This window comes from Bos indicus, chromosome 7 (assembly GCF_029378745.1).
Source record: "Bos indicus isolate NIAB-ARS_2022 breed Sahiwal x Tharparkar chromosome 7, NIAB-ARS_B.indTharparkar_mat_pri_1.0, whole genome shotgun sequence".
Taxonomy (NCBI): domain Eukaryota; kingdom Metazoa; phylum Chordata; class Mammalia; order Artiodactyla; family Bovidae; genus Bos; species Bos indicus.
In genome coordinates this window covers 20,121,370-20,138,384 of record NC_091766.1, presented here as the reverse complement: position 1 = coordinate 20,138,384, position 17,015 = coordinate 20,121,370, and the positions used below count along the sequence as shown (strand labels likewise).

The window sequence follows — 17,015 nt, the reverse complement described above, 5'->3', positions numbered from 1 at the left end:
TGCCTCCCTTCTGAGGCGAGAGGACATGGATGGGCGTGGACAGGGTGGGGCGGACCCTGCAGAAGCCCTGCTCTTGGTTCTGAGTACCTTTGCCCCTCAGCAGCCAGCGTGTGCATGTGTACATACGTATTTGTGACTTTGCTTTGGATTTGTTTTTGTGTTTCTGTAAATTGGTCCCCAAATGTTAAGGCTCGCTGGCAGGGAGCAGTGACCTGCCCCCACCCCTGGGGAAAACAGGGGTCACAGCTCTTAAAGCCCTAGCATTCAGAGGGTGGGCGGGTGTCTGAACTTGGGGAAGGGTGGGCCTGCCCCAAGCTGCTTGCAGGGGGCAGAGGGACAGTGTGTACAGACGTGTGTATGCCCATTGGTCCAGGTCTTATTTTTGTTTGAGTCTTTTTTTTTTTTTTAATAAGAAAACAGTCCTGTGTCTACCGCACCCAGCCTGGCTCTACTTGTGGGCCCCGCACCTGAGGGCACAGACAGGGTAGAAATGATGAAGCATGTGTTGTCTTCCAATGCAGTGGCAGGGCTGGGCATGGGAGCGGGCGGCTGGTGGGAGAGCCAACCACGTGGTCATGCCCAGTGGGGCTGTCAGTCTGTCGATGTGTTTGGCTCTGATGGTCCGCACTCAGCGTAACCCCAGAGCAGCCTGAATGTCACAAGCAGGTGTCAACAGGCTGAGGAGGCCACTTGCAGGTGGTCAACAGGGAATGCCAGTGTCCCCGAAGGCTTGGATCCCTGATCCTTGCAGCCCAGCTGTGGCAGGTTCTGTGGGAGTGAGAGGGTGGACCCAGGGGTGGTGGTATGAGTATGCAGCAAGGCCTGGCTCAGTGCCCTGGGCTGGGGGAGTGGTTGGGGAGGGGGCTAGGACTTGTTTCCATTGCTCCTAGACTGACAAAGGGGAAAGGTGTTACTGACAGCTGAGGGTGAGACGGGGAGGAAAGCAGCCAGGCTGGAGGAGCTGCGACACTGGATGGGCCCCCCAGGGGGTCCTAGAAGAAATTAGGTGAGGCCCCTGCAGTGAGCAGATGCCCATGACTGGTGGTACATCCTGTGAAGATCCTTGTCCTGGGCAGCGGGGACGAGGGAGGCCAGAGTCCAGACCTGCCCTTGAGCAGCTTCTATTTGCAGGTGAGTGGACAGTAAAGTGTTAAAGTGCATGTGGCAGGCACAGCGTGAAGCGGGGGTGGGGGGCTTGGGAAGAGGCAGCTCTGAGCCCAGGGCTGAGGTGGGAGCAAGGGTCCAATGTGGGGCACAGACAACAGCTGGGCTGAGGTGGTGCCCCAAGCCGTGGGCATAGCTGTGCAAAGGCCCTGGAGCAGGACCATGTTGGAGGAACGGAGGGAGACCTGTGTGTGTGGAGCAGAATGAGCAAGGGGGAGAGAGGGAGGAGGGGAAGGAAAGAAAGGGACGGGGGAGGTCAGGCAGGGCCTGGGGGGCCGAGGAGAGGATTTGGGCCTTTACCCCCAGGGAGGTGGAACAGGACCAGGTTGCTGTGTGGAGACCTGGACACAGGTGGGAAGGGACCAGGGAGGAGGCTGTGCCCTGGCAGGTGCTGGCAGGACTATGGCCACAAGCCACTGGAGATGGTAAAAGACAGCCAGGTTCTAGATTTGTTAGTATTTTTGCATGTGGTGAAATGTGCGTAACATTAAGGTGTACAATTGAGTATGTTTTTAGTATGTATACTATGTTGTGCTACCATCATCACTGTTCAGTTCCAGAATTTACATTCCTGAAAAGAAGCCCCATCCCCATCAGCAGTCACCCCCCCCTTCCCCCTCCCCAGCCCCTGACCACCAGGAACCCACCTCTGTGTCTGTGGATCAGCCTGTTCTGGATGTTTCCCATCAGTGGAGTCACATCCTGTGTGCCCGTCTGTGTCTGCCTCTCTCACTGAGCGTCGTGCTTTTAGGGTCGTGTCAGTGTATCACTCCATTCTGTGTTGAGAAATGTTCCCCAGCACAGAAGGACCCTGCTTGGGGTTTCTGTTCTGCGGTTGGTGGGTGTTTGGGTTGCTTCCGCTCTGGCTGTGGTGGTGTGTGCTATTGTGAACACAGGTGTGCAGACTCTCAAACTGGGTAAAGGACTGGATGTGGGGAGAAGGTAGAGCTGAGATTGTGGAAGGGGAATTCAGAAAGTTGGTTCTGTTCCAAGATGCCCCTGTGGGGGTGTTGGGGGACAGAAAAGAGGCGGGTGGACCGAGCCCCGGGCCGGCCCCACCCAAGAGCTCCAACGCAGGCCCCTCTCCTGAGGGAGGGAGGCAGCGGCTTGGATGGGGGCCAGTAGGCCCAGCTGTTGCCAGGACACTGGGGTGGCCTTTGTTGCTGTCAACAATGGCCCCACAGGACTTGGAGGCAGGAGCCCCCAGGCACGCAGAGGCAGACATGCAGACCCTGAGGCGGCAGGCTGCCTGGCCCTGTGTCCCCCGGGGGACCCTGGAAGTGGATTTCCCTCCGCCTCTCTACAGGTGAGCATGTGCTGCCCTGTGCCGCTCCCCGGGTTTGCTTCCCACCAGCCTCAGTCCTTCTCCATAAAGGCTCCCCTGTCCTAACCTGGCTGCTCCCTGCACCCATCCCCTCCCACCCGTGCCTGGCTTGGGACCTGGCAGGAGTTGATGCAGGTCACGTGGTGGTTCATACCTGCACGACACACACAGCGTACGCACGCACACAGCCAGCAGAGCAGAGGGTCCTGTGAACCCCACACTGCTGGACCAGTCTCCACAAGGGGCACAGAATACACCCTCTTCCCCTCTCCGGGGGCTGAGGTCAAGACCAAGCTGTCTGTCTGCAGGGTTGGGGGCCTCTTGAGGCCACAAGGGGGCGCCTGTCCCCTGACCCTCTGGGCTCTGGGGGTGCAGGCGGTCTGTGGTATCCCTTGGCTTGTAAAGGCATAACCCACACTGCCTCCGCATCACGTGATCTTCTCCCCTGCCCGTCCAGATCCCCTGCCTTACTGGGAGTCTGCATCAGGGTCATGTTAGGGCCTCCCTGACCCAGCGTGACCCTTTTTTGGGCTGTGCTGGGTCTTAGTTGCTGCATGGGCTTCTCATTACAGCAGGTTCTTCTGCTGTGGAGCACATATTCAGGCTTCAGTAGTTGTGACTCCTGGGCTTGAAGGCACAGTCTCAGTAGGCACACAGGCTTTAGTTGCTTCACGGCATGTAGGATCTTCCTGGACCAGGGATTGCACACGTGTCTCCTACATTGGCACAGGTGGATTCTTTACCACTGAGCCCCCAGGGAAGCCCCACCCCCTCTGGAGTTAATCTGCTAAGACCATATCTCCAAATAAGGTCATATTCAGAGATTCCAGGTGGACAGGAACTTGGGTGACACCTTCAACCCACTAGAAGATCCATTAATCATTAATAAACTATAATGGTATACTATCCAGCTTTACAAAAAAAGGGGAGCGAGTACCTTGGGTGCTGCATTTCCAAGAAAATTAAGAAAAGCTGTGCCACCTCAATTGCAGGGTCCCACAGGTGTGCAGTGGGACACGGGTGCATGCACAGACTGCTGCTGCAAGGGAATGGACAGCAATGAGTACAGGACTGCTGTGAGGGCTGGGGAATAACGGGGGGTCAGGGCTGGCATGGGAGATGAATTTTTTTCAGTGCTCTATTTAAACAGTGGGCTTCCCTGGTGACTGAGGTGGTAAAGAATCTACCTGCAATGCAAGAGACCTGGGTTCCATCCCTCGGTTAGGAAGATCCCCTGGAGGAGGGCATGGCAACCCACTCCAGTATTCTTGGCTGGAGAATCCCCATGGACAGAGGAGCCTGGCGAGCTACAGTCCATGGGGTCACAGAGTCAGACACGACTGAGCAACTAAGCACAACACGTTTATTTAAATGCCAGTAGGTCTCTCGATTCTAGACCGAGAAGCCTTCATTTATTAGGGAAAAAACGTTTTTCTTTCAGCTGTAATGCAGTGTTTTTATTTTTTGAGGTAATAATTGACACAGACACTTTTCATTGTGTGTTGTTTTAGACTGTTTAAATTCCTTTCCACAAACCACGTGCGCTTTGTGGTTTCAGTTCATTTTGTAGCTCAAAAGGGTAGGGCCTGCCAGAGGGTCCCGCAACTCCCCTCCCTGCAAGCAGCAAACCCAGCCCATGGCCACTTCCCAAGACCTGTGCCCCAAACACAGCAGGCCACGCTCTCCTCTTTCTAGTTTGCCCTGTGGGGTGAGAACCCCAAGCAGGCACATAGGAGATGGTTTAGTCAGCAGCCCTGCTGGCACCATCTTGGGGTCACAGCCTCATTCCCTGGGGCACCCACGTCCCTGGAGCTAGACTGCCAGGTCACCGCAGGTGCCCACCTCTGTCCCTTGGGCAGTGGTGCTGCTGGGATGTTTGGAAGGGGAGCTTTAGTTTTAATGATGCCTCCTTGAGGTTTTAGTGTCACCATCAGCATATTTCCACTTGCCCCGGCTCTGCAAGCCTCAGTTCTTACATCTTCCCCCGCTGCCCCACGACCTTTACACGAGCTGCTCGCCTCACATCACTGTTACCTCCTCCTCCGGGAAGCCCTCCTGAGGTGCTAGCCTGGGAGAGGCTCTGTACCAGAGGCCCCTGGAACAGGAGGCATAGGTGCTTCTTTAAATGTGAGCCAGTCTTAGCACCTAGGTGCTCCTGGGGACTTGGAGGAATGGTGAGGGCACTTCCTGGGAGCCTGGGCCCCTCTACACGTTTTCCCTGGATCCCCAGCCCATGGCTCCCAGGCCAGACCAGTGACAGGTAAACCTGGGCCACTCACTCAGCTGTAGCTGTGACCACTTCCAGCACACTTCCAGGCCAGGGTAGCTTCCTGGGGGAAAGGGCCTGCAGGTCTGTGAGGTTGGACAAGGGACTTGGTAGAGGCAAGAAAAGCAGAAAAGGTGAAGAAACATTTAAGAGGCTCCTGGGGGTCGGGGAGGATGGGGTAGGGAGGAGGGGCTACGGGGGCAGCCTCCCGCACCTCTGACAGGGCCTCTGCCTCTGCACCAAGATGCCAGCAAAGAGGAGAGAGGCCCAGGGAGGGCAGGGGGGCTGCAAGCTCAGTCTTTCTCCTCCCGCCCCCTGCCCACAGCGATGACTACCTGTCCCAGGAGGGGCCCCGCTGGACTCCGGCCATCAAACAGGCCACGCGCTGGAAGTACACGCCCATGGGACGCGACGCGGCCGGCCAGCTGTGGTACACGGGCCTGACCAACTCGGACTCCCGGGAAGCCTGGTACACGCTCCCGCGGGCTCCGGACAGCCCGTACCGTGAGGCCTATGCCCGCTGGCACGGGTGCTATGGCCACCGGGAGCGCAGCCTGCCCTCGGGTGAGCTCCCGCCCCTACCTTCCCCCACCGTCCCCAGGCCTGGAAAACAGGTGGGGCCGGAGGTGCGGAGCTGACCCCAACCCCCACCCCGCAGCCTACACCCAGCGTCTGCGGGAGACGGCCTGGTACGACCCCATCATTCCCGCCCAGTACACAGACCCCAGCACTCGGTGGGGAAGCGTGCTGTGGAAGGACAGGCCCATCAGGGGCAAAGAATTCGGTGAGGCGGGGGGCAGGGGGCGGGGCTCGGGGCGGGACCGCCAAGGGGCGGGGCCAGCCGTGACCGGGTCCTGGCCCCGCCCCACAGCCATCAACAGGCACCGTTTCGGGGTGGAACCGCTATGGCGGGCGTCTGACTACGTGCGGTACCTGTCAGCGCCCCAGCGCCCGCGCTACACCGCCCAGAACTACCGGCAGTGGGGCCTGGAACCCTACTGTCCCGCCACCAACCAGCGGCCCCCGCCTGTCTATACACCCAGTCACTGATAAAGATCGTGCTGCTGCCCGAGGCGGCTCTGCAGGGGTGCAGGCGCCACCACTCCCACCCGCCCTGGGCGTCCGTCCACCTCTGGGGCCGAGGCCTGGGGGCAGTCAGATAAAGGGAGACCTTGGTGACCAAACTCGAGGCAGGGGCAGACAGACGCCCACTCCGGCCTCGCCCTGGGCCCCAGGCAAACCGCCAAGGCAGAGAGTTCTGGCCCCAGGCAGCTCTTTATTCACGGTCAGCAGTGGCCTGGGCGCAGGGGATTGCACTCGGGGACCCCAGCCAGGCACGCGGATCCTCGACGCCTCCACGGCCAGGGTTTGGGCTCCTGGCAGGCTCAGCGACAGCTCTGTCCTCCAGGGCCTTCCAGCACCCAGGAAACCCTTGGCTGGCCAGGGCTGAGCTCCATGCAGCCCCTGGACCCACGACCCTCATATCCGGCCCCACATAACACAAAGCACCTCTATCATCCAGACGGTGGGAGGTGGGTTAGAGTTGGCACTGCTGCTGCTGCTGCTAAGTCACTTCAGTCGTGTCCGACTCTGTGCGACCCCATAGACGGCAGCCCACCAGGCTCCCCCGTCCCTGGGATTCTCCAGGCAAGAACACTGGAGTGGGTTGCCATTTCCTTCTCCAATCCATGAAAGTGAAAAATGAAAGTGAAGTCGCTCAGTCGTGTCCAACCCTCAGCGACCCCATGGACTGCAGCCTACCAGGCTCCTCCATCCATGGGATTTTCAATACTTCAATACTCCTCCAGGCAGGAGTATTGGAAGAGTTGGCACTGGAGTACACCAAATCACAAGAATCCCACCAGCTCGGTGTTCTCCCCTTACCCCAGCAGGGATAAGCTGCTGGGACCTCACCCATCCTGACCTCCACCCACAGCCAGGCAGAGACAGGACAATGCAGGGGAGGGAGCAGAGGGGCTGCTCCAGGCCTCTGGACATCAGATGTTCACAGTCGAGGTTAATTTACAAAGGGCAAGGGACCACCGAGTGGGGTCAGGGCTAGGCTCCAGGGTCCCCTGCAAGAAAAGCGGTGGGAGTGGGGTTGGGGGGATGGGCCAGCCAGTTCTGGCCCCGCTGTCCCAGACCTACCACCACCCAGGACTAGTTGGGGCTTTTGTGGGGTGGGGGCGCCTACGACTCACATCTCCGAAGGCGGATGGGCCAGACCAGGAGACTGCACAGAGCCATGGTGGCGGCCACGCCCACACCACCCGTCACGACCACCATCACCCAGTGGTAGAAAGCCACACAGGCTTTGCAGCAGAGCTCCAAGCTGGGGAGGAGCAAGAGGGAGTGAGAGTTATCACTAGGTACCCTCCGGCTCCAGGCTGGACCTCCTACTCCTCTCAGCTGGTGCCCAAGCTTTCCTGGCACTCAGGCCAGGGCCAGGGGTCACCCTCCACCCCCTTATCCCCTCCAGCATCTGATACCTCACCCAATAAGGTCAGCTCTGCCTTCAAAGTCTATCCCAGACTCCCCATTTGTCCTCCCTCGGGACCCCCAACCCAGTCCAGCCCAGCACCACCCTCACCACCCTACACCCTAGTCCCCTCCCGTTCCCTCCTTCACTGCCCCATCTGTCCTTCCAGCAGCCACTAGAGGGCTCAGTGAGCAACTGAGTCAGGCCCACCCCTCCTCTGCCCACAGGGCTCAGAGCCACCCCCACCCCAGCCCCCTACTCCTGCAGTCATCCTCCCCTGCTTCTGCCCCTGCACGACCTGCACCATCCCCTCCCTGCCCTGGCCTCCTCACTCTCCAGACACCCAGGCCTTCTCCACTGTTCTTTCAACACACCAGGCCTGGTCCTGCCTCAGGGCCTTTGCACAGGCTCTTCCTCTCCATTTACCTAGAAATCCCTGACATCCACCATGTCTCGGATCCCATGTCACCTCAAGGAGGCCTTCCTGACCTCTTTCCCTAGTGGGCCTCCCTAAGTAGTGTCCTTCACGCCCTCATACATATTTATTCATTGGATAGTACTGTGCCTGGAACCCTAAGGCCTAAGGATCTGAATGACAGGGATTCCAGGCTTTCCCACTGCCCTGTCCACTCCCGTCATCCAACCCATCTTTGTGTTGTCAGTGCCCAGCACAGGACACACTGTCCACTCTGAATAAATGGGTGCTGGAAATGGGGAATAACCTGGTCTCCCTGACTTTGAGGCCACCACCACTGTATTGGGATCTTCTGTCAGTCATGGAATCCATAGTCTGCGGGCAGTGCCTGGCATACAACACAGGCTTGGCACACCTTACTAGACATGACGATGGTTGGATGGGGTACTCACGAGCAGGGGTGCAGGCTCTGGATGGCCATAACTGCCAGCCCATTGGCCACCTTGTCCGAGAAGCTCATGGCGCCATACACGAAGGCTCCACTGTGCTAGGGGGACACAGGCAGGGGGGTCAGCACCCCAGGCTCGGCCCCAGTCCCCAACCTCGACTTGGCCCCACTCAGCAGCCCTACCGTGTGAGGACCGATGAGGTCAGCCGTCATGGCCAATGAGGTGACAAGGATGGTGGCACAGCCCATGCCCAGCAACACAGCCGCCACATACACAGCCATGCCCAGCTCCTCTGCCAGCGCCACCCAGGCTGCAAAGGCCAGAATCACCAGAAGGCCCACGAAGTAGGTCATCTGCAGAGCACCCAGCCCGGCGTCAGGCCCACCTCATTGGGCAGGCCTGAGCCAGACACCAGCCCTTTCTGGTCTCTAATCCGGCCCCCAGCCCCAGCAAACAAGAGGACTGAGTTGGGTCATCCCTAAGGAGCCCCCACTCTGACCTCAGAGAATTCCGAGGTTCTGAGCCTGCTGATACGGAGTGATCCATGGAGCGCATGTTCTACAGCTAAGCTGTCTGTCATGGCTGCCACTAGAGACTGGTGGCTACTCATGTCTCAACACGAGTTAATAAAGGAAATCAAGTGAAGTGTTTGGTTCCTCAGTCATACCCACTACCCCCACTCCTGACCTCTAGAGGGCTGTGGGTGGTCACAGTGTGCTCAAAGCCCAGGTTCTACAACTCGTTTCCCATCTTGGGGTTCCTGTAGGATGTGGGTGCTCTGTCTGGAGTTGCCAAGGTTCTGGGGGCACCCCCCTCCCCACCTTCCCACTCACATTCCTCCCGATGCACTTGTTCACTGGCTTCATGAGGAAGGAGGAGCAGAAACCGCTAAGGTACATCACCAGCGGGATGGTGGCGATGAACCTCTGTGGGGTGGAGAGGGCGCAAGCACGTCGGGCCTGGCTCAGCAGGCGCAGGGACCCCTGCCCCAGCCTGCCCACCCGGCTCACCTTGGGCAGGTGGAGGGAGTAGGTGAGGTACATGGCTATGTACGTCTGGGACAGGTTTACAATGAGCCTCGTGCTCATGTACAGCAGGCCAACCTAGGAACACACGGAGCATGGGGCAGGGGGGCAGGGCTGCAAGTCAGGATGAGTCACCCTGTAGCTCGCCACCCTGCAGCTGGCACCTGACCATTAGTAGTGACCGCCTAGCTGGTCAGGTGGAGAAGATGGCAGGGATCTATTAGTAATGTCTGTCCTGGGTGTGGACTTGGGAAGGGGTACATTTCCTCTAGTGTCTGCCATCTCTGCCTGCAGCCCGGCACAGTGAGGGCCCTGGTGGGGGAGGAGCATCAACCCCAACCTTGTTTGACCTCCCTCTCCCCGCTGTCATACCTGATAAAAGGCTGGCTCCCGAAGCCAGTGTTTCCAGAGCAGCAAGGGCTGGGTGGTAGAGGGAGCCAACAGGGGGCTGTGTTCACCGGCCTCCTCCACCTGCCGCCGGCGCCCTTCCCTGGTGCCCAGGTGGAACAGCAGTGAGAAGACAGCTCCGACACCCACCACCAGCAGGGAGAGATTCTGGGGACCGGGTAGGAGAGGGGTCAGCAGTGACACTTGGCCCCAACCCTAAGTTCAGGACCTTGGGAGCACCCCTCCCAGCCCCCACAGCTCACCCGGAACACTGGCACATCCTGGACCCCCAGCTGGTCGCTGACATCCTCAGTGGGGCCGGTGTGGGGAGAGCCCTGCAGGTGTAGCAGAAGCCAGGCAGCTCCATAGACGGTGATGTTGGCCACCACAGTGAAGGCGTACCTGCGGGACAGTCAGGTCTCAGAGAGGCCACCCAGAAGCCACACAACCACTTCCTTCCCAGGCGGTCACCCAGTCAGAGATGCTGGCCATGCCTGGGGAAGTCCTGGCCACATGATGTCAGCCACCAACACAGCAGGTAGTCCCCGGAAATCCTCTGCTGGCCTCAGTTTCCCCAGCCTCCACGTTATCAGACTTCCTGCTCTGAACCAAGACTCCACCACGAGGTCCTGCAGGGCCGAGTCAGGGCTGCAACTCAGAGACCTGAGATACTCAGAAACCCTGGGCTTCAATGGGCAGAGTCACCTGGGCCCGCACCTGCCTGTAGCCCCTGAGCCCTGTCCCCCAGGGCCTCACCAGATAAGGAGCCTCTGGGTCTCACTGGGACTCCGTTTCCCTTTCTGAAAGTTAAAACAAGAACACCCACAGAGTCACGAGGCAGGCTTGGTAAAGCTCTTGTGGGTAGAAAGCACCCGGAGCTTGACTTCTATGAGCCCAGCCCGCCCCCTGCAGCTGGGGCCTTTGGGGGCCCTGGTCATTGGGCAATCCCCCGATGCCGTTAGTGCCTGCAGCTCCCAGCCCTAATGGGGAACTGGGTTGCGGACAGGCGGGGCCTCATGACCAGCGTTCATGCCTGAACGTCCACCTGCAGGAGAGACATCCCTCCTGCCCAACAGTCACCTCCTGATGCCCCTTCCCCCGACACAGGCCCCGCTCTGCTCAAACCCTCTCCCTGGGTACATGTCAATCAACCTCCTGGGCTTGTCATGAGAATGAAAGATGGTTTGCTGTGCTCACACACAACAAGTGTTCTAAAGGGCTCCTGCTACCACCACACCTAGAATCGCCACCTTTAAGCAAGTCAGTGGATGAGCTGGGGGCCAGCTGTACCCACATGTGACAGGCAGGATGCTAAGATGCCCAGAGATCCCCCTGCCCTGCTTCCTCTCCATCTAACCTCCCCCCTTTGGGGAATGGAACCTATGAATACAATGGGATGTCAGGCCATGTTAAGATAACATCCTATGGCAAAGATCAAGGGATTTTGCAGATGTAATTAAGACAGACTATCCTTGGTGGGCCTCCTGGAGAAGGAAATGGCAACCCACTCCAGTATTCTTGCCTGGAAAATCCCATGGACAGAGGTGTCTGGTGGGCTACAGTTCATGGGGTCGCAAAGAGTTGGACACGACTGAACGACTGAGCACATCCTGGGTGGGCCTGATCTAATCCAGTGACCCTCAGAAAGAAGAAGGCTCACACACCGTCCCTGAGATCAGAGACTCTCATGCTGGCCACAAAGCAGCAGCAAACGCCAGGACTTCTAAAAGGACGCAAACACAGCAAATGATGACAACGTAAGCGGGGCAGAGGGACCTGAAACCTCAGCCAACACCTCAACCTGAGAACCCAGCTAAGCTAAGCCAGACTCCTCACCTGCCAGAACTGTGAGGCAGTCCCGTATGTGCTGTCTGAAGCTGCTGATGTGGTGCTATTTGTTACGCGGCAACAGCTTAATGATACACTGATTGACGGATGTCCATTCTGGGGCTGAGACCCAGAGCCACACAGCCAAGCAGAGCTCAGATGTGATAGGTTGCCCTGGGCCCCCTGCCCCACCCTGCCCTGCCCCAAAGGTAGTACCTCAGAGCTGTGAGCTCCACCTTCTCGTGGTCGTTGGTGACGAGCTCTGGGATGAGGCTGAGGTGGGCGATTTGTGTAGCAGCCCAGCCGAACTGGAAGATCACAATGAAGGGCCCGTAGTAGAGGAGGGCGGCCCACTCAGGTGTGGCGGCCCCGCAGCCCAGGCAGGGGCTGAAGATGAAGGGGAAGGACAGCAAGACACAGATGGTGCCTGTGGACAAGCAGAATGGGGAGGGCACATCGCAGGCCTTCCCAACGGCCCTGGGCCCCCCAGGCAACCGGATGGGGCCAGACCCAGACACAGACACGGCTACACAGTGAGTGAGGGCCAGAGCCCCAGGCTCCCTGGGCTCACAGCCCTGTGACCGATTGGGAAACTAAGGCAGACAGATCTAGGGGTCCCCCTGAGGACACACACCCAAACAGGACAGAGGAGCTGGGCCTCCCCATCCAGGCGACCTGCCCCTTGTGTGCGGCGGGGAAGCACACACAGGAGGTCACATGCCGAACCACGAGGGGGAAGGGGCAGCAATGGGGGGCCCCATGCCAGCTCAGGACTCCCCCAGCTCGCCCTCTAGGTGACAGCTCGAGAAACTGAAGCAGAGCTTGAGGCCATGCAGCAAGTTGAAAGAGCGCTGAGGGGTCCCCTGGGGAAGTGCCCACCACTTCCCCTTCCTGCCTCCCCACCAAGGAGGATTTTTCTTCCCAGTTCCTACCAGGTGATGCTGGGTGGGGCTGGTTGGACCCTGCCTTCCCTGAACCCTAGTGTCCCCATCAGAGCATGAGGGGGCCTCTTCCTGGAAAATACCCTAATTCCTCAGAACAAGCACAGGTCCTTCCCGAGGCCTCAGAGGCCCTGCCGACCTGCCCCGTACCCTCCCTGCCCTCCCCTCCTCCCCCCTCCTCCCCTCAGCTTGCTCTGCTCCAGGTACTGGGCCTCCAGCTTTTCCTCCTGCCCCAGGGCCTTGGCACCATCTGTGCCCTCTGCCTGGAATGCTTCTCCCCACGACATCTGAGCAAGACCCATTCCTCTCCATCCCTTGGGACTCAACTCAAATGTCACCTCCTCCAAAAAGCTGCGCCCTCACCAGCTCCATTGCCAGCAGTCCCCTCCCCACCCTGACACTGCCTGAACCCTGCTTTCTCTCCTTCACATCCCTTAGCACTCACAGGAATTCTCTGTCTGCCTGTCTGTCTGAGGGTGGGTAACAGGTCTCTCCAAGTCACTTCTGTGTCCCTGGCACCCATTACAGAGCCTGGCGCACCAAGATCTTTTCAGTGAGTGAATAATAACAGTGGCCTCTGTTTACAGCCCAAAGCAGTACACGTTATTATTAACCCCATTTCCTGATGAGGAAACTGAGGCCCACAGAGTGAGCTACGGAACGAAGAGTCCAGCCCTCCACCCTTCTCCTCCCATCCCCGGAGGGCCTAGAGTCAGACTTCAGTTCTTCCTCTTTCCTGCCCTGGCTCCGGCTCCGGAGGTGACCTCATCCCCCAGACCCTGGGCCCGCCCCCGCAGTCCAGGGATTGGGAACTGAAACCCAAACCACCCTCACTATTTCTCTGGAACTGGTGCCTGGGAGGGGCACCCCGGGCCCCTCTAGATGCCTGGAGGTCTGGCTGCCACTCAGGGCCAGACAGGAACTGTAGACTCTGGTCAGAAGAATGTGCTGCCGTGGCCGGACTCTACCCTGCCACTGCTCAGGTAGTTAACCATTGTCAGCGCCCCAGGCTGCCTGGCTGCGGAACTTTGGGAAGTGACTTTACATCTCTGGGCCTTTGCCTCCAGAAAAGGCAGCTAATGAAAATACCCCACAAGATGGGTGTGAGGATTAAGAGTTAATGAAATTGGGAGCTCCTACTACTCTGAGCCACTTCCTGTCTCAGCAACTTCAAAGCCATGAGACTTCACACCTTTGCAAATGCTGTTTCAACTACTTGGAATGCTGCCCCATAAACACACACTTCTATTCATCCTCCAAAACCCCCAAGCTAATGCCCCCTCCAGTGCTCTGCTTCTTCCTTATGAAGTCCAGTCTACCCACCTGCCCCAACCTGGACCCCACAGGAGTATCCATGTGCTCTCTGGGTCCTCCGTGGGCTAGAAGCGGAGCACAGATGCTCATTAAGGTGAACATCAAGTCTGTCCCCACTACCCACAGATTCAGGGGCAAAATAGAGTGAAAGTGGGCACTGTGGCCAAGGTGACCTTTATTCAAGTCACCTTATCAAGCCTCACAAGGGGCCACCCTGGCTTCCTCTCCCCACAGATCTTTCTGGATCTTCCTATGTGCTAACCCCAAGGCAGGGGGAGGGTGCAGGGAGATGCCTTGATATCTGGTTGGGGCACCATGCCCCACACCTGTTTTGCCTAAACACAAAGCCTTCAGTTTAGGAGACTTAGATTTTGGTCTGGGGTCAGGTGAGACCCTCACTGAAGCTCAGCCCTCTGATTACAAAAGGGGAAGTCGCTTTTTTAGTAGCGCTGCTACCAGGTCCCATCCCAGGGCCCTGGCACAGGCAGCATCCACTGCCAGGGCCACCTACCCACCGCAGGCTCCGTCTCCTTAGAAGGGTCTCGTCTGTCCATCCCAGAAAACAAAAAGAGTCCTCACACCTCTTTGGCCCAGGAACGACCTGTTTGGTGTGTGTGTCAACAAGCCTACCCAACTATTATGAACAAAATTGCATTCAAGATTGTGGGTTTGGCTCTGTAAGCGATCCCAATGTGAGCCTGTGGAGGGACACCTCCATCTGCGGTCTGAGTCACCTGCCTCTACCTGCTCCCCTCCCTGGCTGCTTGTCTAACAGCCTGAGCGTGCTCAGTGTCTAAGAAACCTGAAATCCAGCCCTAAGCCGCTGCAGACACAGCAAAGCTGGCCACCTGCAGGCAACCTGGAGGTCTGCTGAACCTTGCAAATATGTCACTCACAAGGGCCCAGGGCAAATAACTGCCTCTTCAGTCACTGTTTCCAGGGGGCAGGGAGATACTAGCCGGCCCTCCTGGCACTTGAAAAGCTACCACCCTGAATTCTCATAAGTGGCAGGATTCCTGGCTTTGCTTTCTGAAATGCCTGGCGTGCCCCAAGTGCCAGGATGTGGCTAGTACTTCTGCCAGGGAGAGAACAGTAGGCAAAGTGGCCCGCAGCTAATCTCAGGGCCCAGGGTCCAGGCGGGCAGAGGAGGGACTCTAGGAGCTGGGCCTTATCAGGGGTGTGCACTGGGGAGGGTACTCCCAGCCCTGTGATACCTACCTCCTCCCCTCTCAGACAGCCCTCTAGTCCAGGCAACTCCCCCAGAAGGAACAGAGGGTAACCCCATAACCTTCTCTGCAGAACCCCATCCCATCAGCGGGACAAGCACAGAACCCTGACCTTTCTGGCTCACCCAGCCCACAACCCAGTTCCCAGGGCAGCTCCCCAAAGTCACCAATTGCCACGTTGCCCAAGATGGGGCAGAAGACATATGGACAAAGTGCACTGAGGGGACAGAGAGCAACACGGGGTTCTAGGCAACCTAACTCTGAGCTGCCATCGGTGGTCACTCTCATACAAACAGAGAGAAGTCAGGCCAGACCAGACAGACTGACAGTGGAGGCACTGGCAGGAAGATCCAACCCAGAGAGGGTTCAGGGTGCCCCTGAGCGTCAGACAGATGAAGAAAAGTGACCCTAGAGGGTCACACCCAGAGTCACATGGAGGAGGCTCCACGGGTCAGCCATCAGACAGACAAAGACTACAGAGCAGTCAAGTGGACCGATGGGAAGGCTCATGGGCTGCGCAGATAGAGGACTGAGCAGTGGGACAGAGGGGCCGGCAGTCGGATGAGGGAGGCCGGACTGGGGCTTACCGACCAGGTGCCAGGCCTTGCGCGGGCCGAAGCGGGCGCAGCGGCCTGCGGCGCGGTCAGCCTCGAAGCCCACCAGGGGTGTGCACAGCCCGTCGGCCACCTGGCCGAGCAGTAGCAGCAGGCCGGCGCCGCGCGAGCTGTAGGCGCGCACCGAGTGCAGGTAGAGCAGCAGGTAGGTGAACCACATGGACGCGCATAGGTCATTGAGGAAGTGGCCCACAGCGTAGCTCAGCCGCGCGACCAGGGACAGCGGTCGCAGGGGCGCTCCGGCACCGGCAGCCGGGGGCCCCGGGCCCATGGCGGCGCTCCGGACTCGGCCCGTCCGTCCGGCGCTGGCAGATTGTACCCCCAAGCCGGGATCTCCGCGTCCAGTTCTCCCAGGGGCGCCTCTCCTCCGCCCCACCCCGCCGAGCGCTTTTGCAGGGGTGGTGCTGGTGGACCCGGGACAACCTCGGGTGGGGAGGGGAATCTCGGGAGCGGCGTCCACTCTCGCCAATCGGAGCCGCATACCGGAGAAGGCAAGCCAATCATCACGAGGGGGGGCGTGGCCCGGGGGCAAATAGGTTCTCGACGCCGGGTGCCAGCGGGTTCAGCCCCGCCGGGGCTGCTGGGTCCTAGCGCCCACGTTTCCTATCATTGGTTTGCGGACCCCCTCCCACGCAGGTGGGGGGCGACGCTAAGGGCTCTCCTAATCAGACTCGCGCCTTAAGACCCATGCCGTTTCAGGCTGCCCGCAAATTTACGAGGCCTCTTGTGGGCCAAGGAGGACAGGGTGGGCTGGGGACGCGGATGGGTGGAAGAGCGGTCCGAGTCCGACCTCGCCTGGGGCCCGGTGATTTCCTGGCCTGGAGAGACCCAGTCCGACGCAGAGAGGACACATTAGTTGTAATTAATTAGTTATTAACGATAATGGGGATGATAAAAATATTAACACCAGCTGGCATTTATGAGCGCTGACCGTGCCAAGCGCCCACGTGGATTTTCTCCTCCCAGCAGAGCAGGAGGCGGAGCAAGTCTCCCATTTCACAAGCGAGACACCGCCTTGGGGCTCATCGTGAGTCAGGTGCATGCGACTCTGAGGCCAGCGGTCTGGACCCCTCTCCATCCTCCTTCCAACGCCTTCCCCCACCCCCCACCCCCCACCCCCCGCACCCCTCGCCACGATTGGGTCATCGCGCACACAATTTCAAGTTCCTCCAAGCGTTTGGTGCAGTTCCCCCCGGCCTCCGGGTCTCCACCAGCAGTGGTATAAAACCTGCACTCCGGAACCAGAGGCCGGGATCCAGGTCCGGCCCCATCCACTCCGAGCTCCTCCTGCTGGGACAAGTCCCATCTCTTCCTGGGACTCCCCAGCTCTAGAATGGATATGCTGTATGTTTAAAAGGATCTAAGCGTCATGGGACTTCCCTGGTGGTCCAGTGGCTAAGACTCCGCCCTCCCAACGCAGGGGACCTGGGTTTGATCCCTGATCATAGAATTAGATGCTGCATGCCACAACTAAGACCTGGCCCAGCCAAATAAATAAGATAAAGTAAAAACTTTTAAAAAGAATATAAGCATCAGCGCTTAATATTCTCAGCCAGAAAGCCTTTTCAGCACCCTCTCCTCCCA

General features: G+C 58.7%; 2 protein-coding genes across 3 annotated transcripts; one reads left to right on the top strand and one right to left on the bottom strand.

Moving 5' to 3' along the window:
- The first annotated feature begins 375 nt into the window (after window positions 1-375).
- Window positions 376-8,742, top strand: TEKTIP1 (tektin bundle interacting protein 1). 2 transcript variants are annotated; one of them, XM_070793124.1, is made up of 4 exons: window positions 1,404-2,470; window positions 5,080-5,318; window positions 5,413-5,538; window positions 5,626-8,742. In XM_070793124.1, exons 1-4 carry the CDS (start codon window positions 2,094-2,096, stop codon window positions 5,802-5,804), a joined length of 921 nt encoding a protein of 306 aa, XP_070649225.1. In that variant the 5' UTR covers window positions 1,404-2,093; the 3' UTR covers window positions 5,805-8,742. The 2 variants fall into 2 exon arrangements, with proteins under 2 accessions (XP_070649226.1, XP_070649225.1); XM_070793125.1 differs by lacking the exon at window positions 5,413-5,538 and having other exon boundaries at window positions 376-2,470.
- Window positions 6,011-15,842, bottom strand: MFSD12 (major facilitator superfamily domain containing 12). The gene is made up of 10 exons (XM_070793123.1): window positions 15,405-15,842; window positions 11,553-11,763; window positions 9,773-9,911; window positions 9,495-9,677; window positions 9,108-9,200; window positions 8,931-9,023; window positions 8,280-8,450; window positions 8,101-8,195; window positions 6,956-7,086; window positions 6,011-6,829 (listed from the first exon to the last, which is right to left on the bottom strand). The coding sequence occupies exons 1-10, from the start codon at window positions 15,700-15,702 to the stop codon at window positions 6,813-6,815; spliced, it is 1,431 nt and encodes a 476-aa protein (XP_070649224.1). The 5' UTR covers window positions 15,703-15,842; the 3' UTR covers window positions 6,011-6,812.
- Between the last annotated feature and the right edge of the window lie 1,173 nt (window positions 15,843-17,015).

Coding starts and splice junctions, on each gene's coding strand:
- MFSD12 (XM_070793123.1), bottom strand. CDS start 15,702: ATGGGCCCGGGGCCCCCGGCTGCCGGTGCCGGAGCGCCCCTGCGACCG. Junction 8,451..8,930: donor ACAAGTGCATCGGGAGGAAT/GTGAGTGGGAAG, acceptor GGTGCTCTGCAG/ATGACCTACTTCGTGGGCCT. Junction 7,087..8,100: donor CAGAGCCTGCACCCCTGCTC/GTGAGTACCCCA, acceptor GCTCCTCCCCAG/CTTGGAGCTCTGCTGCAAAG.
- TEKTIP1 (XM_070793124.1), top strand. CDS start 2,094: ATGTGGGGAGAAGGTAGAGCTGAGATTGTGGAAGGGGAATTCAGAAAG. Junction 5,319..5,412: donor GGAGCGCAGCCTGCCCTCGG/GTGAGCTCCCGC, acceptor CCCACCCCGCAG/CCTACACCCAGCGTCTGCGG. Junction 5,539..5,625: donor CATCAGGGGCAAAGAATTCG/GTGAGGCGGGGG, acceptor CCCGCCCCACAG/CCATCAACAGGCACCGTTTC.